The 26,864-nt window shown below is 36.7% G+C and overlaps 1 protein-coding gene and 2 pseudogenes across 6 annotated transcripts; 1 reads left to right on the top strand and 2 right to left on the bottom strand.

Annotated features, from left to right (window-relative positions):
- Nucleotides 1–6,186, bottom strand: LOC148875006 (replication factor C subunit 1 pseudogene; annotated as a pseudogene).
- ERV1 (Erv1/Alr family protein) lies at nt 5,930–26,227 on the bottom strand. 6 transcript variants are annotated; one of them, XR_016104855.1, is made up of 8 exons: nt 25,784–26,221; nt 25,320–25,394; nt 23,567–23,614; nt 21,644–21,708; nt 14,975–15,052; nt 7,593–7,871; nt 6,916–7,095; nt 5,930–6,463 (listed from the first exon to the last, which is right to left on the bottom strand). XR_016104855.1 is itself a non-coding variant. In XM_088963999.1 (6 exons), exons 1-6 carry the CDS (start codon nt 25,997–25,999, stop codon nt 6,403–6,405), a joined length of 543 nt encoding a protein of 180 aa, XP_088820125.1. In that variant the 5' UTR covers nt 26,000–26,221; the 3' UTR covers nt 5,930–6,402. The 6 variants fall into 6 exon arrangements, 4 of the variants coding, with proteins under 4 accessions (XP_088820125.1, XP_088820124.1, XP_088820123.1 ...); XR_016104856.1 differs by having other exon boundaries at nt 6,916–7,092; XM_088963999.1 differs by lacking the exons at nt 6,916–7,095; nt 7,593–7,871.
- On the top strand, nt 16,936–18,276 carry LOC148875005 (zinc finger BED domain-containing protein RICESLEEPER 2-like; annotated as a pseudogene).
- Nucleotides 26,228–26,864: the final 637 nt, after the last annotated feature.

The raw sequence follows: 26,864 nt of genomic DNA, 5'->3' as shown, positions 1-26,864 counted from the left end.
TCAAGATAGAAGCTCCTGACTAATTTCAACCTATAAACCAACGGTTAGGACTTAGGAGTGAAAACATTAGATAAATAAAGGAAGCATTTGAAAACATTAAACTCTTTTGAGGCGAAGGCGATTTATTAGTATTCTATGATCCTTGTTGCTATTTACAATAATAGATAGATAATACATATTAAGGCCATGTTTTCGGAGTGCTTATGTTAAAAATAAGTGTTTATTGAATAGGTGTTTAAAAACAAGTGTTTATTCGAATAATCATTTATCTGTATTTGACACTCAACTTTTTTAAGTGCTTAATACATATTGGGCGTTTGGCAGTCATTTTCTCCAATAAAAGCACTTTTATAGTTTATGAAAGTACTTTTATAAAAGCATTTTTATAGAAGTACTTTTGTGAAAGTACTTTTATAAAATTCAATTAGGAATAATTTTATAAGTGGTATTTTAAAATTCAACTATGGACAATTTTGGAAGAAAAGAATTGAAGAAGTGCTTATTGTATAAACACTTAAAAAAAGCTAAAATTTTGGGCTTAAAAAATACCCTTATTTTTAAAAGGGAAAATTCCCAATAGGTACCCTGTACTTTAGGCTAAGTGCCAATTTAGCACCCGAACTTTAAAACATGACAATCTAGTACCCAAACTTTTGAAATGCGACAATCTAGTACCTACTCTTAACTAGCCTTTAAGTGTCATGAGAAAAGACACAAATGCCCTTCAAGTGTTATCTAATTTTCTTTTTCAACCATCTACAATCTCCAAACATGCAAGTCTGCAACAACTATAGAGAGGAAGGTTGAGCACCTACAGACAGTTGAACCGCCGACCTAGAAACCAGTGGCCAGAATGGCTTTGGTTCTGGGTCGTTTTTAAAACATTGAAATTTTATATTATAGTTCCTCTATTATCCTATTCACATGACATGGTTTGGCAAAAGAAGCAAAGGCAAAGCCAAACTATCTCTTCTGCTGAGTCAAGTTCAGACCGTCAGACACTTGCATAGAAGGGATGTGAAGACCGACGACTACACCTGATGAAGGAAGATTTGGCCCGACCTCTCTCATGTGACACGTGACAGAAACAATAGCTCGGCAAAAGGGGCCAAGCCTAGGCAGGAACAAGGGGACACACTTCGCCGAACTGACCCTTGTAACAGCTCGGGATACACTTCGCCGAACTGACCCACTTGTAACAGCTCGGATACACTTCGTCGAACTGACCCACCTTGTAACAGCTCGGGATACACTTCGCCGAACTGACCCACCTTGTAACAGCTCGGGATACACTTCGCCGAACTGACCCACCTTGTAACAGCTCGGGATACACTTCGCCGAACTGACCCACCTTGTAACAGCTCGGGATACACTTCGCCAAACTGACCCACATTGTAACAGTTCGGGATACACCTTGCCGAAACTGACCTGCCCTATAGATACCTCCGAGCTCAAGACCGCCTCGCTCAGCACTTCGCATCACCTTCTGGGCACCAAAGCCAAACAAGTCGTACCATGCCTGACACTAGGGAAGTCCGTGCCCGAGGGCGCCACGCCTGACTGACTTGGGATCTGACGTTTGGCAGCAGCACTCTAAACGGCCACCTGCCACCACCACTGACGCCGCCATCTCCAGTTAGACGGTTAGGCAGTGACGGTTCTGTCTCAGCAGAAAGGACGACGGCCGAATTGACAAGCACAAGGGTAATCATACCCGATCTGACAAGGGCCTCGGGACGAGTACACGAAGTGACTATAAGAGCCCCCTGCCCCCCGACAACGGAGGTATGCAAACTTTGCGCTATCTGGTATTACCTTGCTTTTGAAGAATTTTAATTTGAGCTTCGGAGCCTCTACACCGGGTTCCCCCCGGAGCTTTCCCATCTCCTCCGTTTCAGGTTCCCTGCTACCCCGTTCGGAAGCAAGGCAACGGATAGCTAAGACCAGCCGGATCGTGCTCCATCAACACCCATGACCAGAAATTGTTGTTTAAGCTGACCAAAAACTCTGTTTCTGTTCCTAATGGGTTTCAGTGCCCCCGGAACTTTGATACTCCACGATTGTGTCCAAGTTGTCCTGATTTATAGAGTAAGCATCCATTAACTCAACAACATTCTGAACTGCTTCAGCCTTAGAGAGTGTCTAAAGAGGCTCAGTTAATCGTTTCAGAAGAAGAGTGAAGTAATCAACTCACAAGGTTTCCCAATCAGAATTGTATTCACGAAATGCAAGAAGATGAGCATGCACATCTTCCAAAAGCCTCAATATGCGCTCCCCCTGTTCAAGGGTCTCTCTTCTCCCATGCAGCGCAAAGCAGCTAGTTTGGGAGAGTTGCCACTGTTGATATCTTCTAATTTGAACATTGATTATATCGCCATTTGCAATAGACTCTGCTACACGTGCAAGCAAGTTCATTCTGTTGATCCCATTATCATCCTTACCAGCAAAGCTAGGTATATAATTGATGTAATTTTCCTGAATAATAAGAGGGACTAGATCAGGGTTGCTCATGCTTAAGTCAATTCTTTCATCCATTCTCAACTTCCCCCCATTAAAGCCAAATAGCTTATCAACGAAAGTAAAAGGTGAAATGCCTTCATCCTTTAAGCCATTAAGAAGACCGTTTCTTATGTCATCGTATTTTCTAATAGACATTGAGAGGCTCATATACTGCAACTGAGTGTCATTGGCATATCACTATTAACTCTCTCCCTCTCTCTCTCTCTCTGCAAGTTCTTCAAATACAATCTCATTAACTTGAAGTCCTTCGTTTGCAGCAAAAAAAAAAAGCCTTTTTGCCATCTGTTGTTTTGTCTATTTCTGGAAAGTAAGAACCAAACAATACTATAATAGTTGATAAGGCTTTTCAGCTTTTGACTATAGCAATCATTACAGATACAGATGATAGGTATCTTGGAAATTTTGATTGTTGAGAGTTTGGGCTCTATTTCATTTTCTTAAGAAAGAAGATGATGAACAATATGTTTTATTTTTAAGGATAATTTAGATATTTTTAAAAGTCTTAAATCGCACATGAGGTCATGTGACATACATAACTGATGGTCTATTAATGTAGGTACTAGATTGTCGCATTTTAAAGTTTGGATACTAAATTGGCACTCAACCTAAAGTACAGGGTACCTATTGGGAATTTTCCCTTTTTAAAATAAGCACTTGTTTTGGGCTTATTTCCCGAACGCCAATAAGTGCTTAATGATGTGGTCTTGGCCCAAATAAACACTTATTTCAAATAAACACTCCCAAACATGGCCTAAGAAGGATGCCCCAAGGCCTAGAAGGTTATTAGTTTAATATCGTATGTCCTGTACAAAATAATCCCTATATTTTTTTCTTGTGAAAAATCGTAAATATTTTAATCACAAATATCAAGCATGCAACAGTAATAAAACAAAGAACCAAAAACAGAGCAAACAACAGTAGTAGACACCAAGTTTTTGCATGAAAACCCCTCAATGTGAGGGTAAAAACCACGGGACTAAACTTCAAATCATCCACTATCAGTAATAGTAATGGGGTACAATGTTTTTCTATCTAGTTACAATTAGATGATGAACATCAAGAAAACTCTTGGATATCAATAACAGAAAATATCATTAAGATGAATAACAAATATGAAATCTCTCACCAAAGGTGGAAGCACAGCAATGGAAGCAAGAGAAGATGTTGAATACGGATTTATCTTCTTTGTTTCAACCCTTATAATTCTTCTTCTTCTCAAAAACCTTATTCTCCAAACCCCTTTTCTGTTCTCTGATATTTTATAGAGAGCTATTGAAGTTGAGAGAATAAAGAGTAGAAGTGAGATCTCTTCAATAGGTTGGTTAGCCAATGACGTATAATACAAAAAATTTCTTTAGTTTTCATTCCTTTCTTTTCATTTTTTTCTCTACCTTTATTAATGGGTCCCACCTCATAAGGAGGAACCCCAACATGTCTCACATGTAAGTTGACATAGGAGCCCAAATTATAGGAAACATAGCTTTATCACTTTCAACTTCAAACAATGTGCATGGCTCAAGCCACTTTATTCTTCATGAGAAGAGGGTAAGAATGTTCTACCGGGAATTCTATGAAGCAATTGGTAAGCTATGATGGTCATTGTTTTGATGAATTAAAGAAGCTCCCGTAGTGTAGTTGAACCTCAACCATATATAGATAGATAGGGGAGAGAGAGAGAGAGAGAGCCTACCGACGATGCCTTCACCTTCACCTTCACAGAGAAGAGAAGTCGTTGATTTAAGGGGGAGCGGTGGTTCGCGTTAACAATGAAATGTGAGAAATGTGTTGAACTACAACGAATTATCTAACATGAAGCTAGAACGAAGGAATGTGTGGGAAATAAACTCTAAAATTGTTTTTTTTTTTTTTTTTGGCTTTTTGCTCGATCAAGAAAAATTGTTCATCGATTACGTCTTGATTATTGAGAGGGGTTCCATTCCGATGGACATGACCGTGTGAGTTTTCTTTGGGTCAAGGCATGTGATCTTTATATGCGAATCTAGTTGTACCGACCAATAAGATGAGTTCGTATAAAAAAGTTATTCCACAAAAGGTTGCCGTTGGGACTCTAAGGGTGCAAACGGATCAAATTTAAATCAAATCAAGTAATATCCGAATTTGAATTTGATTAAATATTTGAATAATTGATTCGATTAATGAATTATTTTAAGTAATTAATAAATATATCAAATAAATATTTTATTTATATAAAGTACATAAATATATAAATTATTTATATAATTTAATTATTATATATATAAATTATACAAAACATTTAAGTATTTCATATATTAGATATAAGAATTAAATAATCGGTTAAATTTGGATATTTATCGAATCGAATAAGGTTATATCCAAATTCAAATCGATTATGTCGAATCTCAAATTTAAAATTGAATTTTTGAATACTGTTGACACCCCCTATTGGGGAGAATTTCTAATAAGCATTTTTGTGGCTTGTTGCGCCTTAGAAGTTAAAAACACCCTAAAAATCACAAAATAATTATTTATTGAAAAAGTGCTCCAGCTTCTAGCTTCTTGCATTTTGGAGAAGCCCTTTTGTAAAGAGAAAAAAAGCCTATTGAGGAAGCGTCACAAAAAATCAGTCTCTTGGACCATTATTTGCATGGTTATTTGCCTTAAGCCGCCCCATATCCAAGAAGTACAGTCGCACTCCCATCCACAATTACATCTACATGAGCACACAATATTGTTGAGAAAGAATCAAAGAATAGAGAAGGCTTGCAGTAGAGCCTTTTGCAAAGTACTCCAACCTAACAAATGTCCATCACAACCCTTAATGTATACATTTAATTCTAACTTCTTGGAGTGTGCTAAAACAATATTTGTGGCAGAAGATCCATATAGAAGTTTTCTTTTCTTTTCCCAATGTGATACATTTTGGAAATCTAAGTACAAATTTGTTCAGTTGCAATGCTTTGTATATGATCCATATTTATATTTCTAAACCTTGTATTTGCATTGAACATGTTTCTAAATGGAGTATAATTGCATCCCATACAATGAGAATTCCACAAAGAAAGGCTAAAAAATTGCTTAAGTTAAGCTTAGGTTGAATTCAATGAGTTGGTGTTCATATCAAAACTATAAATGATAACTACAGAAGTACAAAACAAAAATCAAAAAATCAAAAAAGGAGTTCTACAGAAGTCACCAAGTTGCTTATGTCAATTAGCAGCTAAAGAAGGTTATTAAGTTTATATGATAAATATATATTCAAGATGGAAAGTGAAATAGAAAAGAAAAACAAGGATGGAGTTTCTTTTTTATTTAATTAGAGAGAGAGAGAGAGAGAGAGAGAAAGAAAGAGAGAATAGAGAAAAATAAGAACCTCTTTATAATTATGTTCTTTTTTTCTTTCTTTTTCTCTCCTCAAAACGCCTTGATCTTTTAAATTTCAATAGTAAAATATATAACATATAATAAAATGTATTAACATATACATTAATAAGATACAACAATATAAATGATATAATAAAATGTATTAACTCATCCCGTTGGCTTCCAAATTTTACCCAGAAAAAAAGTGAAAATACCCAAATGCCCCCATTCCCGTACATCCCTTTCTCTTGACTGTACTTGAGAGACTAGTATATTCCTGTTCACTGTCCTGCTGCTTCCATCGTAGATCAGAATCCACTTCATTCTCCGTTATTCGTTCCGGCGTTCATACTGTCCGAAGGTAATCAGCTCTTCGTTTTTCTCATCTCTGTCTCACCAGCAATATTAATTTTCAACTCCATGCTAATAGGGACTACAAATAGTTATCAGGCCCAAGCCATTTTAGAAGAGAGCGATCGACTGGTAGCAATCTAGAATATCTCTTCAAAATAGGTCTGATTTGTTCTAACAAGAATCATACTAGTGAAGTGGCATGGATCTCTTCCAAATTGTTTGGGTAGAGAAAACTGGCTGCCTTTCCCTGAGATATAGTGTAAGAACATGGTTCATAGGGGCAGTCGTTCGAACGAAAACAAAAGAAGAAAATGGGCAAATTCAAGATGCTTCATTAATTCATCAGGGGTACATTTATAAGTGATGTAACCGCCTCTATTTGCAATGATTGACAATGATTGTCCTTTTCTAATAAATTAAAACGGATTCTAATGGTTTTGCAGCTTTTATTCTTGAATATTTGGGACTAAATTTCTTAATGGTTTAGTTAATTGACTAAATGTACTTACTGTTTGAAAATTGATTCACGCTATTTTTATTGTTTCTGACAATTAATTAATACTTCTTGTTAGTATCCCTTAATATTCCGTTAACAAAAATACGAAAAAAACTATTATACCTTTATTCTTCTTCAAAATTTTAAAATTAAACAAAAAGAAAAGGAAAAATAGAGAAAGAGAGTACATGTCTAGTTACCACCTTCTTCATCCCATCTCTGATGCTGGTGGATCAACTTCTATTGCCATTATCTTTCCAGTGATCTCTCTCTTTCTCTCCTTTTTCTCTTTTCTTCTCTTTTCCACTTTCCTACTGTTTTCACCACCTTCATCGATGGTCTTCTCTTTTCCTCAATCTCTCGGTCATTTTTCTCTCTTCCTTCTTAAAATTAATTCAAGAAAGCAAAATTAGTTATCATCTGATCATTGATTCAAGACACCCATTAAATCACAAAACAACATAAAATCATAGGACAATAGATGATGCCTCAAATCAAAACAGCTTTATCTAATCATTGACTCAGGACACCCATTAAATCACAAATCACAAAGCAGCTTCCCATGAGAAAAAAATTAATTCATAGGACAACAAATGGTGTCCCAAATTTTTGGACGTAAATAGCGTTTAATTGTGTTCCAAAAATTTGGGACACGAAGGTTTTCCAAGCTCCAAAACATGTTGGAGCTAAAGCATCACCGCAAACGCTACCGCGTGTCTGCCTGCGATGCACATACGGTGCAGTAAGAAAGAGATACTGTTAACCACTGACATGCCAAAGCCCTCTATCCTCTATCTCTGCCCTGATAGATTTATTTTTCTACCTTGAAGATGTTAAGGGATTGCGGAAAAATGAAAGATGGATTTGAGAGAATCACCACCTCTTTCTTCTTTTTACTGGTTTCCGCCCTCTGCTTTCGACACGACAGGCAACTTGACGGTGCTCATTGCTACCGATATTAGGGTACTCATTCCTGTTTAGCATCTCTAGATCGTCCTCTTCTGTCCCCTCCTCTTCCACTTCTTCTGTTCTTGCACCACGGATTTGGTACTTCCCTCTCGCCACCTCTTGTTTCCCTCTTTTGTCAGTTCCTCAGATGTTCCGTCCATTCCTCCGACGTGGAAGGCTTTGAAAGGTTAGGGTTTCGCAAATGCCGGGGCTGGTGCCAGAAGTTAATAATAAGGGTAAATTGGGTATTTTAAAAAAATATAATAGTCATGTGATGCACATTTGAATGGATTATGAGGGAACCTTAATGGTAAGGGAAGTATTAGTTAATTTCCAAAATCAATAGGAGTAGCATTAGTCAATTTTCAAACATAAGGATACACTTAGTCAATTAGTTAAACCATAAGGGTAGTTTAAAAAATTTACCCAATATTTGGTGGCCCATAAAGAATTCCTACACAGATGCCACATGTCCAGGTGGATGGTTACATGACAACTCCCCCTCTCTTGGAATTAACCTTGTCCTCAAGGTTATCAGTTGGGAATTTCTATTGAAAGGATTCCCAATTTTCCCAGGTGGCGTCCATCTCTTTGCGTCCCTTCCCAATGAACAAATACTTCAATCGCAGGCCTCGCGGCCTGTTTCCTTTCTTGACAATGCGGTGATCCAGTATGGCATGCAACTGGGGGTTGAGTGTTCCATCCGTTTGAAGGGAAGGCAATGTAGCTGAGGTAGGAATGTGCTTTCCCAGTCGCTTCTTCAGATAGGAAACATGGAAGATGGGATGAAGCCGGCTTCCTTCTGGCAAGGCAAGGTGGTAGGCTACTACCCCAATTCGTTCAATCACTTGAAAGGGCCCGTAATACCTGGCCAACAATTTTTGGGACTTTCTAATTGCAATGGAGATCTGTTGGTAGGGTTCCGCCTTTTATCATCATATTTTATAAATTTTTTAGCCATTTTTTTAAATTTTCTTCATTTGAGTGAAATAATTTATAATTAATGTATTAATTTTCTATTAATTATTAACTAAAATTAGTTTTGCCTTGAATCAACACACTTCACCCAAATCAACATAAATCCAAATCAATCAGACCCAAGTCTGGACCAGTTTAGTTCAGTCTAAATATGAATAGACCCGATCACCTTGACTTGCTTCGCTTGGGTCGGTCAGCCCAGCCTGACTCAACCCGATCCAAACCATATTGATATGGGTTGACCCAAAACCGAATAGAGTCGGACGATCTAGTTATGATCTAGACCCGATCCAACTCGTATTCATACACCTTGACCTAGGGGTGATCATTTCAACCCGGCTTGGAAATTCCGGGCTTGGGCCTGGGTTTTGTGTTCAGGCCCGGGCCCATATCAGGCCTGCAACTTTTAGGGTCGGGCTTGGGCTTAATACTTCAAGCCCGGGCCTAGGCCCGGCTCGGCCCGCATATATTTAAACTTACGCATTGTGTATAATGTATACATATGTATACATTGTTATTTTACATTATATTATATATTTTATATAAAAATATTATAACATGACATGTATAATTTATATAATATGTAATATTTTATATTATATGATATATAAAATAAAAGTTTATATGCATGTTATGTCATTTAATATAAAATATTATAGATATATAATGTTTTATATATAAAAGACATTGGCCTGGAATCAAGCCCAACCTGGCCCGAGCCCGTGTAGACCTGGGCTAGGGCTTATATTATAGGGCCGAAACCCTGGGTCGGGTTGGGCCCAGGCCTAACCTTTAGCCCTTATCATAAGTGCAAAGCCCGGCCTGGGCCTGCCCATGATCACCCCTACCTTGACCCGAAACTGGATTGACCCAATTTGCTTCCCTTGACCCGCTTTGGACCTACCGGTTTAGTCCCAAACATGTGCACAACTTGATATGGGCTGGTCCAAGTCAATCTGCCATTGATTGAACCAGTCCAGTTTGGTTTGACTGTACTGATCCGAATCCAAATGGTTCAACCACTCTTGATGTGATTAGCTCGAAGACAATCCAATTACATAGTTCAAGTTGGTCTGATCGGTTTAAACCTAAGTGGTTCGGTCAAACCCATTACCCGAACATAGTCAAATGGCTTTGCCACTTGTGTAAAAATAACATACATGTAATGTGATTTGAACTTTCACCACTTGTGTAAATAACAACTACTATTATCCTTTTTTTTTTTTTGAAAAGGTAAGATAAATTTATTAAAACTAACTCATAAAAGTACAAAACAGAACCTGCCCATAAATGGACATGCTTGAGGGACTCCCATTACAAGCACCAGATTGACTAAGTTCTCAATAGATGAGTTACATTTGAGTGTCTAAATTCAGGAGTGACTGAGATCCAACAGAGCAGTTTACCAATAGCCAACTGAACTATATCCTCGGCCCCTCTAACTTTTTGATTAAAAATTCTATTGTTTCTCTCAGACCAAATGGCCTAAATCATAGCCGTCGGAATAGTGGTCTAGACCAATTTCCCTCTTTTCTTCAAATTACTGATTTTCCAGCAACATAGTAATTCCTTAACTAATTTAGGCATGACCCAACAAATCCCCACCACCTTCAAGAAGTGATGCCACACCCGAGTAGCAAAAGGGCAATGAATGCATATATGATCCGTAGTTTCCAGTTGATCATCACAAAGGACAAAGGACTTTTCAAGAATCAGCAAACCTCTTCTCCCAAGATTGGTTTAAGACAGACATTTGTCCAATGCCATTGTCCAGACCAGAAAATTAACTTTAGAAGGGCAGGTTGGGCTCCAAATCTGTTTAGCAGGGAAATCTCCCATTGCCGCTCTACTACCAAGTCTACTAGTCATTGCTTTAACTAAGAAAACACCTTCTTTGGACCAAATTCACTGGTCATTCTGATTGTTGTCGATGATTTAAGCCTGTAGAGTCTCCAACAGATTTGAAGCTTCTTGAATTTCTCAGTCAAAAAGACCTCTTCTGAACTGGGGAGACCAAAACTAAGTAAGTTTCAGCAACCGAGGCATCCTGGTTGGAGGCACACTGGAAGATAAGAGGAAAATTTTCAGCCAATGAATGATTCAAACACCGATGATCTTTCTAAAATTTGATTCTATCCCCTTTTCTGATTTTGAGGTTGATTCCCCCATCAAACAAGAGAGCAACTTTCATGATACTTTTCCATAAGGAATAACCCCAATTAGGTTGGGCTCCAAATCTGTTTAGCAAGGAAATCTCCCATTGCTGCTCTACTACCAAGTCTACTAGTCATTGCTTTAACTAAGAAAACACCTTCTTTGGACCAAATTCACTGGTCATTCTGATTGTTGTCGATGATTTAAGCCTGTAGAGTCTCCAACAGATTTGAAGCTTCTTGAATTTCTCAGTCAAAAAGACCTCTTCTGAACTGGGGAGACCAAAACTAAGTAAGTTTCAGCAACCGAGGCATCCTGGTTGGAGGCACACTGGAAGATAAGAGGAAAATTTTCAGCCAATGAATGATTCAAACACCGATGATCTTTCTAAAATTTGATTCTATCCCCTTTTCTGATTTTGAGGTTGATTCCCCCATCAAACAAGAGAGCAACTTTCATGATACTTTTCCATAAGGAATAACCCCAATTAGGTGGGGGGTTTTAGTTTTCCAGTTACCCCACTCAACCCCAAATTTAGATGCAATTAGGCTTCTCCACCAAGTTTTCCTTTTAGTGGTAAATCTCCATATCCATTTATACAACAGAGCTGAATTTGTCACCTTAATTCTTCTCAGACCAAGACCCCCCTGTTCCTTAGGAAGGCATATTTGGTTCTAATTCACAAGGTGGATTTTCCTTTCTTTCTCCCGACCCCTCACAAAAAATTTTTTCGAAGAGTCTCTATTTTCCTAGCCACTTTATTTGGGATAGGGAAAAGGGACAAAAAGTAGGTAGGGAGATTAAAGAGAGTACTTTTTAGAAGGGTCATTCTACCACCAAAAGAGAGATGCTTAGCTTTCCAAGATGACAGTTTCCTTTCCAATCTTTCAATTATTGGATCACATATGGCAACAGAGGAACATTTAGCCCCCAATGGAAGGCCCAGGAACTTTACCGAAAGCTGATCCACCTGACTAGCCAAAACATTAGCACAATCTTCGAGTTGTCTTTCAAACTTGTGACAACTTCAAACCAATTGAGGATCCCAAGCAGATTATCCAGTTGATCAAGAGAAGCATCTAAAAAGCATAAGGTAACATCCGCAAACTGAAGGATGTTCACTTTTTCACCCCCTAGGGAAATTGCAAACCCTTCCTACAGACCGGATGTTGTTGCCTTCTGATTAAATAGAGTAAGAATCACTACAATACAAATAAAGAAAAGGGGAGAAAGGGGGTCTCCCTGCCTTAACCCTCCAGAGCTCTCAAAGAAGCTTGCAGATTGACCATTAATCATAATAGAAAATTTGGGGGAAGAAACACAAATTTTCATCCAATTCCTCTACTTTTGCCCAAAATTCATCTTTTCCAAAACTCTGTCTAAACAATTCCAATTAACATGATTATAGACTTTTTTAATATCCAATTTATAAACCAAACCCGAACTCCTCTCTCTCATCCTTGAATCAACAACTCATTTGCAATAAGAAATGAGTCGATCATTTGCATACCCGACACAAAAGCACTTTGATTTTTCGAGATCACACTATCCAAAACCCCTTTCATCCTTTCAACTAAAACCTTAGCCAAAATCTTGTAAAAGCTATTTAGAAGGCTAATTAGTTTGAAATCTTTAACATGTACAACCCCTTCAATCTTAGGAATGAGAGTGATAAAGACATCAAGCTCTTTTGAAGAGAGGTATTATAATGGAATGACCGAAAGGCATTTAGAATATCTTGCTTCACAAAATCCCAACACTTAACATAAAATAAGTTGGAAAAGCCATCCGATCCAGGGGATTTATCATTGTCCAAGCTGTTGATTGCCATCTTAATCTCCTCCTCAGAAAATGGTTTTTCAAGATAAATCCTTTGATCTTCACTTAGCCTTTTAAAAGGAAGGCCTATGGGGAAAGGTATGTATTTCCAATTCTCCTTATAGAGATTTTTGTAAAAAGATGTAGCTATTACTTTGATTTCTGCATCTGTGGTCCACCTTATCATCCCAAATAAGTTTGCTGATTGTGGATATTCTGTTCTTTTTTTTTTTTTGCATTTGTCAGCTTGCGAAAATAGTGAGTATTCCTATCTCCCGCTTTCAGCCATTTAGATTTTGCTCTTTGTCTCCATTTTAATTCTTCTTTGACTGCCAAATTGTAAAAAACTGCCTTCTCTTGAACTCTTTTAAGTTTAAGCTCTTCAGAAATTGGACCAACTTCCTCTGCTCTATCGATATCAGTAATAAGACCTAGACAAGCCTTCTTCTCTGTTTCTGCATTCAGGTTATTTTCCACTTTCAAACTTTTAGCTTCTCTTTAACTGTCCTTAGCCCACTTTCCAAATAACAACTACTATTATCACCAAGCTATGACTAACTTATTTGTCAAATGGGAGTTAGCTTTTTGTTTTAAGTACATAAATATAAGATTAATAGGTTTGGGTAGGTTGGATTGGGTCAAGACGGGTTTGGGTTGAACCCAACCCATTTAATTTTACATAACTGGGTCATTAATGGATTGGTGGGTTAGATGAATTAGGTTGAAGGTAGGGGTGTCCATGAAAAACTGAAAAATTGAACCAAACCGAGAAAATCGAACCGCAAAATGCGGTTAACCGAACCGATCGGTTTGATTTTCGGTTAACCTACAAAAAACCGGCAATTAACTGAATATATATATATTTAATATATGTCACATATTTTCTGTATATTATATATAAATATATATTCATTATATATAATAATATATACTTATATTATATTTATAATAATCTATTTATAAATATATTATATATCATTTATTATTTATAATATAATATTATGCATATATTTATATAATACATATTATAAATATAAAAACCAAAACTGGCGGACCGGTTAACCAATGGTGACGATTCAGTTTCGGTTTGGAGAAATGAAAAAACCAGTACCACCAGTTCGGTTTGCAAAATATGCCCATGGTTTGATTAACCGAACCATGGACACCCCTAGTTGAAGCTCAACCCAAACCAAACCCAACCCAACCCACCCAATTGCCACCGCTAATGAGAATTCGCAATTCTTTCTACCGTGGACACCCCATCTGAAGAGCTGGCTGACCAATCAAGCGCTCTGAACTCTAAATTAGTCACCTTTTTTAACATATCGTTTTATAATATGGTGTTGTCTGTGAGGAACCTGAGTCAGGCCAAAAAACAGGGTATATGAGTATATCATTGGTTTGACCAGTCAAAGTATTTCCATTTCTCCATCTACAGCAAGTTCTTAGTTTCTTCTTCTTCTTCTTCTTCTTCTTCTTTTGATAGAGCAGTAGGTTATACAAAATAATACAGTTCAACTCAAGGCTATCTATTTCATTAAGTGTTAAGTAAGAATTCATATCTGCAAGATGGAGAATTATATTCTTGAGGTGAACCGAGTTAGGGTCCTTTTCCATAGAGGTATGGTAGTTTTGTTCTGGATTACTTCATATCCAAGCATCTAAATTGACAGATTGCCACATCTAACTCTGAATGATATAACCTCTGTGTTTCTCTCAGCAAATTCCAAAAATCACTTAAGAATTTACTGTACCACTAGAAACCAGAATGGAGTTACTAGTTTGAACCAGTATAAAGGTTGACAAAATGACTAGTGATATGACTCTACTACAGAGGAATATGTTCAAATGGCATCAAACGAAAGAGGGAAGGACAAAGAAAATAAAACATAATTGTTCATCTTTGCACATGTTAGACACAACTTGCACACAATTTACTTGACCACAATAATACCATTCCATAATGTCCTAATCAAACTCTGTTGTAACACCTTGAACATCACATGTACGTTCTTTGCAATCCAGTTTACCCCACCTTGCATCCACTCGCCGGCATGGGAATATGGGCTTACCAAGACTGTTGAAAACAAAAAGAAAAGGTTTATGCACATTACAAATAGTCAATTCTGCTAGCTTCTTAAGGTGGTTAGACCTAGTTAGCCTGGAGTTTCAATCCATTTTCCATATCTAGGATGTCCCTCATTGATTGGCTGGTTTGGAATGATGAATCAATGGGCCACACCACCGTATTGAGCTTAGGGCTCAAGTAAACAATAAGCCAATATTTATCATTTAGTTTCTCTTTACTGAAATAAATGTGGTATTGTTACATTTAATCACCAATAGTCCAATTATACAAGGTACCTTCTGTTGACAACATTGTGTACATGGCACAGCCATTGTGAGAACTCAGCTTGTGATTCTGCCTGTACAGGGCTTGCTCTGTCAAATATTGCATACAAAAGAACATGCAATCAGCTGAAGAATAACATAGAGTGAAAACATATTAAAACAAGTTGGACACCGAAGCATCCTATGTTCTTCTTTTAGAGGAAATGTTGCATGAAAAGCAATTCACCAATTAGCCCCTAACTTTTAGAACTGATTTAAAAGCTTAACCTTCCTTCTTCAACTAGCACATAAAATGTAGCTAGGTAATAGGGTCAATCATCATAATCATCATTAGGGGTGCCAAAGGATCGGTTTTGGATTGGATCCAATCTGATCCAAAGCTTATCAAATCAGATTTGGATGGTCTGTTATAATTATTGGGTTGAACCAATCCAAAATAAATTGGTTCATGTTCTTATTGGCTTGAGTCAGACCAAGCCAAATTCCTAATAATCCGATCATGAGGCCAAAACCTTGTCTAGTTTGAAACTGATCAAAACTGAAGTCGAAACTTTGGAAGTTTGAAACCCTTTGAAGGCTCAACATTTGAAACCCCTGTTTGAGGTTTGAAGGCTGAAATCCTTGTTTGATCGCTGAAACCAGCCCTTCTCTGGAACTCTAGAAATCTGGAAGAGGGGAACCAAGTTTCTCCCAGCCTCCGACAACCATTCTCTCTGGTGGCTCTTCTCTCCAACGTACATTCTAACTAGAAAATGATATCTCTTATCTTCAGCAGCTTCTCTATCTGGTGGAATATTACAACGCTTTTTTCCATTTTTAGAGTAACTTATTTAATCAAAGAGGTGTGTTCTTCTTCAGTTGTTGATTTGAATGTAAAACATCATATATGTCGTAGATTTGATATGATATCTTCAATAAATATATTCATATGTTTATATCAAGCTATCCAAAGTAATTCAATTTGTTTTAAAGGTTCAATTTTTAGATCTTAGGGCAGCAAATGGATTAGATTAAATTGGATATACCTAGTCCTAATTTGATTTATATCAAACTCAGATTGAAATTGGATATTGAATGACATTAATGAATGGATTGAAATCTGATCACCCTTAACCAGATTAAATCTGAATTCAACTGTAGACAAACAGATACCTTTTGTCGAGAGCTGGGTAAAAGGCTTAGGTTTAACTTTCTTAACTTTTTCTATCAAGCCCAAATACAAAGTCCACAATGGCTTAAAGTATGTCCTAAGTGGCTAAGTTAATAAAGTCTCTAGTTGATTATAGCATCTGCATTCTCATTTCCATCTTCTTAGTTGAATATTTAGTTGTTACAATTATGTATCTTATTATTTGTTGTTGTTGTTGTTGTTGTTGTTGTTTTAATCTTGATGTATCAAGGATGAATGAACCTGGCATTGAAAATGCAAGCAATTCTGAAGATGTCAATGAAACATTTATGGCATCAAGTTCTAGTAGGAGGACTAGATCTAAAGCTTAGGAACGCTAAAAATATAAGATCGGATTCTGGGGAGGAAAAAGTTGTTTGCAAATATTATGGAAAACAGTATATGGGAGGAAGTAGGAAGGGACAAACCACTTATTAGGGCATTTACCAAGATGTCCTAAAATGAAGGAAATGGGAACTAGTCAACAACAGGTTGAAGGGGACTTTAAATTTGAGCAAGATAGGAGCTAAATAGACTTAGCAAAGATGATAATGATGCATGGACATCCTTTTAGCATAGTTGAAGTGTTTTTCCAGATATTTATTAATAATTTTCAGCCATTATTTTGGTTTGTTTTGAGAAATACAATAAAGAATGATGTCATGAAGATTTACTTAGATGAAAAGGAGAAGTTATATAAATACTTTGATGGTTTGTCTTGTTGAATTAGCTTAAGCATTGGTATGTGGACTTTAGAGCAAAAGTTGTAGTATTGTTGTTTAATGACACACTTTATAGATGATGGATGGGAGCTAATATAGATGATGGATGGGAGCTAAAGAAGAAAATTATTGCATTTGTGGCAGTTGATTGTTCCCATGATGGAAACACTTTGTATGAAGTTGTTATGGAGAGGTTGTTGAATTGGAACATTGATAAAAAAATATGTTCTATTACAGTTGACAATGCCCCTAACAATGTTGTTATGGTTAGAGAGCTTAGAAATCGACTCTATGTTAAGGGTTTGCTCCCATTGCATGGTGACCTATTTCATGTGAGATGTACTGCTCACATCTTGAACCTTACTATGCAAGATAGGTTGAAAGAAATATCACCATACATAAGATTCAAGAAAGTGCTAAATATGTAAGGTTGAAACCACATTAAAAGCAAAATTTGACAATGCAAGAAGCCAAGCAAAAGTATAGCATAAGAGGGGTGGTTGTTGATTGTCCAACACAATGGAATTCCACATATGACATGTTGGACACAATTTTAGAGTTGAAAGAAGCATTTTGTTGACTAGCTAAACTCGACCGTGACTGTAAGAGTTTGCCATCTGATAAGGAATGGGAGATGAGAGTAGTGATACTGGATTTTTTACATCTGCACAAAAAAATTCTCAATTACTACTTCCCCAACCTCAAATGTTTTTTTTCTCGATATTTGCACAATCAAGATTTTGTTGCTTTAGTGGGGTTTGTAGTGAACATGAGTATGTTTGTTGAATAGCAAATATAATAAAACAAAATTTTAATAAATATTGGAATGAATGTTCTTTGGTGCTTATGATTGCCATTGTATTTGATCATAGGTTTAAGATGGAGATTGTAACATATTATTATAATCTCATTTATGGAGAGACTGCTGAAAGGCATGTACAAGTGTTAGAGAGGCGTTGAATGACTTGTATTTAGAGTATGTGGGTGTCGATACGAAGGAGAGGTCGCCTGTTAGCTTTAGTATTGCATCTCAGCCAGTAAAGATTCATGGTGTTGAAGATTTTTTGAGCGGTTTTGATCAGTGGTTAACTGAAGAGCATTTAGAATATTATCTAAGGACTCAAAAATCAGAGTTGAACTTGTATCTTGAAGAAAAACTATTTTCTAGAGGTGAAATTTATGATATTTTGATGTTGTAACGAGTTGATCGTCCCAAGTTTCCAAAACTCTATAGATTAGCACATGATATTTTTGAAATTCCAGTATCCACTATAGCATCCACAAGAACATTCAGTATTGGGGGTAGAATAGTCAATCAAGATCATACTTCATTATTTCTAGAGACTATGGAAGCTTTAGTTTGTGGGCAAGACTAATTAGAAGCTCCAACAACTACAAAAAGTAAGTTAAAAATTGGATCTTGAAGCAACTACTACCTCTCCTATATGTGTGACTTCTACAACTTAGACTAACCGAACATGTAAGCTATGACAAATGGTCTATAACTAGCTTATTGATTTGCAAAATGTTGGAGTTTATCTAATTTATCTGAGCAAATGATTAGGCATATGCCATGCATCTAGGTTGGACAGTTTTGCTTCACAAGTTATACTTTTGTTTATAATTTTTTATAAAATATTTTCTTATAAAATTTGGATTGGATTGGACTAGACCTAGTCCATTTGTAATGGTTTATATTGGATTGGGTTGGGTTGAACCAATCTATTGACTGAAGATAAGAGTGAGGTTGTCAATGGACCAGGTTTGGGTTGGACACAGTCTAAATTAAAACCAATTTGAACAACTTGGACAGTCCAATAAGACATTGAGTTGGACCAGTCCAATCCAGTCCATGTTGAACAGTCCAGTAAGACTTTTTTTTTTTGGTTAATCAGCAATAACTTTTCCCTTTCCCCTTTACACTCCCCCTTTTTTCCCCAAAGTGCTGGTTGTAAGATTTGAATCTGGGTCCATGCTAGGACAACCCAGCTAACACACCAACGAGCCAGCCCTTGATTGGTACAGTCCAGTAAGACATTGGGTAACCTCAAGCACTCTGTAGGCTGTAACAATACTTTATTTAGCTTGACCAAAACCAATTCTTGTTGATGCTTGGATCAGCTAGTCTACTGTGACTGTGCTTCTAACAACAGGTTTTAGAACTAAATTATGTTAGAAATGAAATACAAGATTCAAAATGCATAAATGAAATACAAGTAGGGGTGCAATTTAGTCAGGTTACATCCAATTTGGACTAGTCAAATCAGGTTTTAGGTTGGGTTTATGTTCGCTTTTCTAGGGATCAGGTAGCACAATCCCACTGAACCCAAAGTCCCAAACCTGATCTTATTAGACATACAATATGATCATTCATTAACTAAGAGGGAGCATATAGTCCAATAAGACAGTGAATTGGACCAGTCCAATCCAATCCAGTTTTAATAGCTTGATGGTAAAGAGTTATAACATGGCTAGATAGATAGTGGGATAGTGAGAGTTTGGAACAGTCCAATAAGTATTGTTCTGTATAATTCATTTCAAAGAAGACAAGTTTGAGAAGTTGAAATCCAGTTTTAGATGGACACGGATAAGATAGTCTTAATCCAGCACATATCTGGAATTGATCTGCAGAAGTGTCGCTCAAGAATCTATGTAAAGTCAGAACTCAGAACCTTTTCCCATATATTGGAATATATGGAGAAAGAAAAAAGGGAACATAATAATTTTTAAGTGCACTCCTTTTGTTTGAATATGGGATATACTCCTTGTTTTGATACCTCCTCTTGATCGAGTTCAGTTGGGAGCATCTAGATGATTTTAGTTGGGGGTCCAAATTCTAGCATCAGGTTTAGAAAAGTCAAAACAAATAGTGTCTAGGGTTTTGAGTAACAAATCAGCTTGATCAAGTTTAGAATCTCTTAAATCTCTTCTGAAACCCAAATTCTAACTGAATCCAGAGGATTGGGAGAAAGAAGCAAATCTTTGAATGGGTTCACTTTTAAAAAGGGAGAGGGAATAGAAAGATGGATAAAGGTCCTTAAGGGTGGAATTACCAATCCAAGTGTCTTTCCAAAAGAGAATCTTGTCAGTACACACACCGTACCTGATAAGGCTGAAGAATTGGGGAAGGATACCATGAATAGCCTTCCACAGAGAGTTTAGAGTAGCCCACCGAGACACACTAACATTCCAACCATTTCCTGCATAACCATGAATACTTACCACCACCTTGTGCCAAAGCCTCTTTCTCTCAAATGGCCATCTCCATAGCCATCTACCTGATAAAACTTCATTCTTCTTCCCTATATTGCCTAACCCCAAACCCCCTTGCTCCTTACTTCTACAAACTAAATCCCATCTCATCAAGTGATCTCTCCTTCCTTCACCAAGCTCCCACAAAAACTCCCTCATGATCTTCTCTACTTTCAATACCTCCCTTTGTGATCTTGAATATTGAGAGGAAGAAAACTGGAAGGTTATCTAAAGTAGACTTAATTGAGTAATACGACTCCTAGAGATACATAATTCCTCTTCCAAGTTCCAAGTTGACAATTTCTTGGCACATCTTTCAAGAATTGGGCTCCAAAAGCTTCCTTCCCATGGGTTGGCTCCTAAGGGCATACCTAGATATTTCAAAGGCCACCTAGCAGTAGGATAACCTAAGGCTTCTGCAACCCCATCCATCTCCTCCTCTTCCAAGTTCAGTCCCACTACACAACTCTTTTCAAAATTGATCTTCAACTTAGAGACAAATTCAAACAGCTTATTCACTTGCTTCAAATTACTTGCCTTCTAAGGATCACCACTCTCACAAAAGATAATTGTATCATCAACAAGCTGCAAATGTGTAACAATCATGCCTTCTCTCCTAACCCTCCAACCTTTAAATAGTCCCAATTTATCACTTCTTACAATAAGACTACTAAACACCTCAGCTACCAAGGTAAATAGGAAAGAAGACAAAGTTCTCTTATTGATGAGTCTTTTGTTATTAAAGATGAATTGGAGTTGGATTGGATTGAACCCAATCTGGTCCATTTGCATTTTAATTGGATTGGATTGGATTGCAAAAGATGTTTTTTGTTTTTTTTTTTATAATATTTTCTGGGTTTTTTCATGTAGTTTTAGTGTTTCATTCACTTTGGATTGGATTGGATCCAATCCGGTCCATTTGCATTTTAATCGGATTGGATTGGATTGCGGCAAGCGCTGTAGTTTTTTTATATGTTTTCTAGGTTTCTCATGTTATTTTGGTGTTTGATTTACTTTGGATTGGATTGGACCCAATCCAGTCCATTTGCCTTTAAATTGGATTAGATTGGACTTGGTTGTATGGTTTTGGACTGGATTGGGTCCAGTCCATTTGTAAATGGACCAATATTGGATTGAACCAAGTCCAATTGACAGCCCTATTTCATCATCATCACCCATGCCTTATCCCAACTAAATGGGGTCGCTACATGAATCCCGTTTCACCAATCCGTTCTATTTAAAGCCATATCTATTGTTAAATTATTAGTGCTTAAAGACTATCATCTTCAAGTAGATTTTTTTCCCTTCAATTCCATAAGTGATGGATGAACCTTCCATACGAGGAATGATTCATTATAATCCAAGTCCAATTTTCTGCTATAGTTTTGCATTTAACGATTTGTATAATTGTATGGTTCCTATTAACCTAATAAACTAAGAGAAATGCCATGCCTACAACAAGGCGATATTCCTATCATATATAATCAGATTTATTTGTGGAAATCAGGCCATCATGAAATATATGTCAAAATGCTTTACCTTAGAACTTCTTTAAAGTGATCTGCACAGTCCCTGCAAGGGTAAATCCGAGATAATATTGCCATCTGCATTTCAAGCATAGTATGGTATTAGTCCCTTGGTCATTATTATTACTATTATTTGGGTAGTACGTAATACACATTAGTGGGGGTACAAGGGAGGGGCCAGAGCAGGGTGCATGTGAAGCCCACTGGCCATACCATGAAGAGCCTGCAGTTCCATGGGTTTGATCCCATGTCTCCTTTTAAAAAACGACCCTCTCAATTACTGGGTCATAGATTGACCGTTCTTAATTGATTATCCAAAATTTTTCCCTTAAAAGAAAAATAAACAGCATATTTCCTATTTGATAAAAGTGTCTTCCTTTGATGTTGCCACTTTTATAGAAAGAAAAAATCTAAGCTGGCTAAAGTTCTTTGTGTAAATGCTACAGAAAATATTAATTTCAGACTTTATATGCCATGCTTATCAGCAACAATATTAACGACACCTATAACCTATATAAATTGTTGACAAAGATCAAACAAATCCATTTCTTGAAGGGAACCTCCACACAACACTGCAATCTGGATAAAAAAATTCCTCTGTCCAAAGATTGAATGGGAGTCCCACAATTTTCAGCCTAATGGCATCGCACTCTACTTCCACCTCATTGCAAGAGGGGGTCCAGTTTTCTACCATTGCTACTCCCTCTCTAGTGGCAGCTCTGAGTATTTCTCAAATCGGCTATCCAAATCTAATACCGCTGCATTTCACCAAAAGGGTGAAGAGATGCCCTTTCCATCACCGTAATAGAAGCCATTGTATCCTGTAAAACTCCTCCCCAGGCAGCCACCTTTCTTCTTCTCCACTCCTCCATACTCCCTCAGCCATCAATTTCGAGGATATGGAACTTCTGTAAATGCCTCCTCCTGCCAGTTTCTTCATGTCATAGGTATTCTCAGACAAGTGTCTTGACTCTGGGGTTACCATAGGAGCCTTCATGTGTTCTGCTCGGTTCTCCAGAAGCCAATTCCTCTGTTCATAAATGTCCAGGGCCTCCACAAACATCAGCCACCCTTGTTTTTCTTTTCCGGCAGGAATATACAAACCATTTGCTTCTTACCAAGTCCAAACTTTTCTGTCACTTGAATGAAATCTCCCCTGTCATTGTTCTTCTTCTCCACAATAAATTTTTTCTTTTGCAAGCATAGTTCCCCTTTCCATCTGGTCTATGTGATGGCAAATAAAGTGCCATCAATGAACCCTTTCAACCAACTTGAAGCTTCCCTGCTTAACACCACTACAGATCTTTAGTCTTCTCTGATTTTGATCATCTCTTCATGTTCTCTGTCACATTTATATACCACTCTAGTTTTTCAATTTTCTCCCTATTCCCTCTTTCTTCATTCAATTCTCTATCAATCCTAACTAATCATATTTTCCCACTTCTCCCTTTAACAGGTATTCCAATTAATAGCACTTGCACACTTTTAATAATGCTAGGTTCCAGCCGAACTATACCTATATTCCACACTCCTCATTATTGAAAGAACCTATGTTTCCCTACTCAGTCCAGCCTTTGTATACCTTTTCCACTTGAGATATTAGCCTTTGCAACCCTATTAAGCTGTGCTTTGTCAACTAAAGTGTGTGCAAGCACTCCTTGTCTCCTTGAGTTGTTACCCAATCAGCATTCAATAAGAAAACTCTGGATTCTGAATTGCCAAGATTGACATTTGCCTTGTACAAACCAACCACCATACAATATTGCAAGTTTGTTTGTAGATCCACCTCATGATTTGTAAAAAATGACTATTGCAATTCATTGCTTTCGTTTTTGAACTGCTGACTCAATCAAACATACATATAAAAAAGGTATCCCTGAGAAGGGTAGGGAGAGACAGACAGACACACACACACACACAGTGAGTGATCACTTACCAGTTCCTTTACATCTCTCTTCTGTTGTTTAGTTGGATGATCAGGATACTGAAACAAACAAAAATGTTATAAGAAAAATAATCCATTCCAAATAAATAGAAAGCAAACATTTTGAAAGCCTTTAACAAATGAAACATACAAACAAGATCACAAGGCAACAAAATCAAATCAACAATAATGTTTACAATATCATTCATGCTATGCCAATCCTTAGCATGGGAAACAATTTGTGAAAGATTAGATATACTTCTTTTTTTTTTTTTGATGAATGAAGAAATTTAAGATATACTTCCTTTTTTCTCTACAGGTTTGTAAATAATAGATATACGTCATGATGTACAGCTTAGAAAAATATATTGTTAAAGAGCAGACATATTTCATGATGAGCATGGAATTCCAACCTACTCCCCCTTCCCTTTTGCCATTCCTTTTCGGTGAATCATTAAGGATCCATGTTTAACCCCTGTCCTACCATGTGTGATTTTCTATAGAAGGAAAAAAGTAAACAGCTAGGGGTGCAAATGGACCAGATCATCATCCGATCTGAATTCGAATTTGATTCTATTTTGTTGGGTTCAGATACCCCCTATCAGGTTTTCGGATCAGATCAGATTGGATACTAGGATCTGATTAAAAATCAGATCAAATTTGAATCACCCCCAATCCAATATATATATATATATATAGAAAATAGTTGATAGATAGATAGATATGATGAAAATAGTTGAAAAAAATGTATTTTTTGTTTTTCTTTATGTAGACTGTTGTGTTCCTTTCGCTTTAATAATTTGTTAAGTTTTACAGAAATTAAATCAGATCAGATCAGATTTAGATTCAAATTGACCTTTGTGAGATCTGCTTGGATCTTGGATTGGATCAGATTAGATTTTGTTATACCCCAATCTGAATTTAATCCAGTCCATTTGCATCCCTAAAAATCAGCTTGCCATATTTATTCACACAATTGCATCACAAGTTAGCCTAAGTAAATGCAGAACAACTAGAATGTCCCTACACCTTATTAGGACAACTCTGAAACCTTAAACGCATCCCAGCATGACTAAATCAGTCTCCTGGACATGGCACTGGAATTCACTCACACATACATATTTATGCAAAGTGATTAAACGTTGAAACGTTTTTGGATTTCGAAACATAAAAGGCTTAAATATCATTTTTGGTACTTAACTAAGCCTGGCATTTCTTAAACCAACTTCAATATAAGTTTCATAAAAATCAATGTGAAATCAAAAGTATAGACCAAGTTACCTAACTCTATCATCAAACCACCAAAGTTCTAAGTTCAACTAGCAAACATATTTCCCTTTCAAGAAGAAAACAAATCAACATAAATTAAAAGAACCATCTTAGAGAATGACATAGATTGTAACATTTTTTTTCCTTTCACTGTGAAGTTAACAAGTCTTATATTTGTATTTTGAATTTTATCCCATACTTTGACCCCTAAGCTTCATGGTAAAAGCTAGTTTGAAAACCCTACAAAAATACGCCTATCAAAAAGACCCCCACATAGGATGACCCATTACTTCTTTGATTACAATACAAGGTGACCCCTACACCTTTTTTCCCTGGCTCTATCTCCACTTCTTATAGTATTTGACCATTAACTTCTTTGTGCACTACATGACCTTTCATCAAGCAAATGAGCATTTGTCTATAAAGAAGTATTAGTTAACCCAAAAAAACAGTTGACTGGAAGAAACAGATCTCAGAGACGGCAAGAAATGAATACCTGAGCTGCAACCATGTGCAGCAACGTCCAAGTAGCACGTCCCAGTTCTTCTTTAGTCAAAGGTTTGGCTTGCTCCTGCAAACAGAAAGAAACTAAGAATAGCAATCCACAGACTTCTTATCTAAATACTAAAAGTCCATAGGTATCACTAATCAAGATAAAAGCTCCTAAGTAATTGTAACTGATAAACCAAAGGTTAGGAGTGAAAATATCAGATAAATAAAAGAAGCATTTCAAAACATTAAACTCTTTTGAGGTGATTTATTAGTACCCTTTGATCCTTGTTGCTATTTACAATAATAGACAGATAATGCAAAGGATGCCCCAAGCCCCAAATCGCTATTAGTTTAGTAATATTATGTTCTACCGGGAATTCTGTCAAGCAATTGGCAGGCTATAATGGCCATTGCTTTGATGAATTAAAGAAGCCAAACTCAACCAGAAAGAGAGAGAGGAGAGCCTACCTGGGTTAAATCTTCTCTGCGTTGGAGAAGCTTAGAACCATCATTTTTTTCTAATATTTTGGACGATGGCGATGAATTCAGAGAGAAGAGAGGTCGTTGATTTACGGGGGAAGTGTGGATTGCGTTACCGATGAAATGTGAGAAATGTGTCTGAATGCATTGTGCGAAGTTGTCGCAAGCTTTAAGGATCAACTGCAACAACTGATTATCTGACATGAAGCAAGTTCTCTGTTTTGCGGCTTGAAGCAAGTTTTCTCTTTTGCACCTTGAAGCAAGTTCTCTGTTTTGCGCCTTGAAACAAGTTCGCTATTTTGCTGCTTGTTTTCTGACTTTCACTTTATAGATAAAAAAAATAAAAAGAAGAAGCAAGTTTTCTCCTTTGCACCTTGAAGCAAGTTCTCTGTTTTGCTTTTGCGGCTTCAAGCAAGTCCTCTCTTTTGCGGCGTTTTGCCCGATCGGGGAAACCGGTGTTTAGAAAACCAGATCATATCGGACGAACCGTCAACCCGAACGGTTAAACCGAACCCGGGTCTCTGTCATTAAAAACCGGCTGGTGTTTTTGAAATTTTTTTAGTACATAATTTAAAATTTTAAAGCTCATACCTTTGTGCTTGGAACAAGATCTCTATGTGTTCTCAAGGTGCCAAACCCACTAATGTTTACCAAAGAATGCCTTTTTTTGCCTTAAATCTTAATTTTTAATATAAAATTTTGAAACTAAAATAAAAAATATATGTTATAAAAGAATATATTTATATATTTTGAATTTATCATAATATAATATATAACTTATAATGTTATATATATTATAATTATTACACACACACACACACACATATATATATATATATATAATGATGAAAATAATTAAAAAATATTTGTATTCTTTTTGTTTTTACTTTATTTAAATTAGTATATTTTATTTTCTTTTAATAATTTATTAATTAAAAAAACAAGTTGGATCGGATCAAATTCAACTTATCAATAGGATTTGAATTCAAATCGAGTTCTATCAGATCCGATCGAATCTTCGAATCGATCAGATCCAACATGAACAGTGTCAAATTAGATTCAAATATAT

This window comes from Nelumbo lutea, chromosome 1, assembly GCF_056320005.1.
Source record: "Nelumbo lutea isolate HS-2025 chromosome 1, American lotus-T2T, whole genome shotgun sequence".
NCBI classification, from domain to species: Eukaryota; Viridiplantae; Streptophyta; class Magnoliopsida; order Proteales; family Nelumbonaceae; genus Nelumbo; species Nelumbo lutea.
This window is presented reverse-complemented; position numbering and strand designations above follow the sequence as displayed.

Coding starts and splice junctions, on each gene's coding strand:
- ERV1 (XM_088964000.1), bottom strand. CDS start 25,999: ATGTCAGATAATCAGTTGTTGCAGTTGATCCTTAAAGCTTGCGACAAC. Junction 23,615..25,319: donor TGCACATGGTTGCAGCTCAG/GTATTCATTTCT, acceptor TGTTTGTTTCAG/TATCCTGATCATCCAACTAA. Junction 14,688..14,974: donor CACAATGTTGTCAACAGAAG/GTACCTTGTATA, acceptor TGTTTTCAACAG/TCTTGGTAAGCCCATATTCC.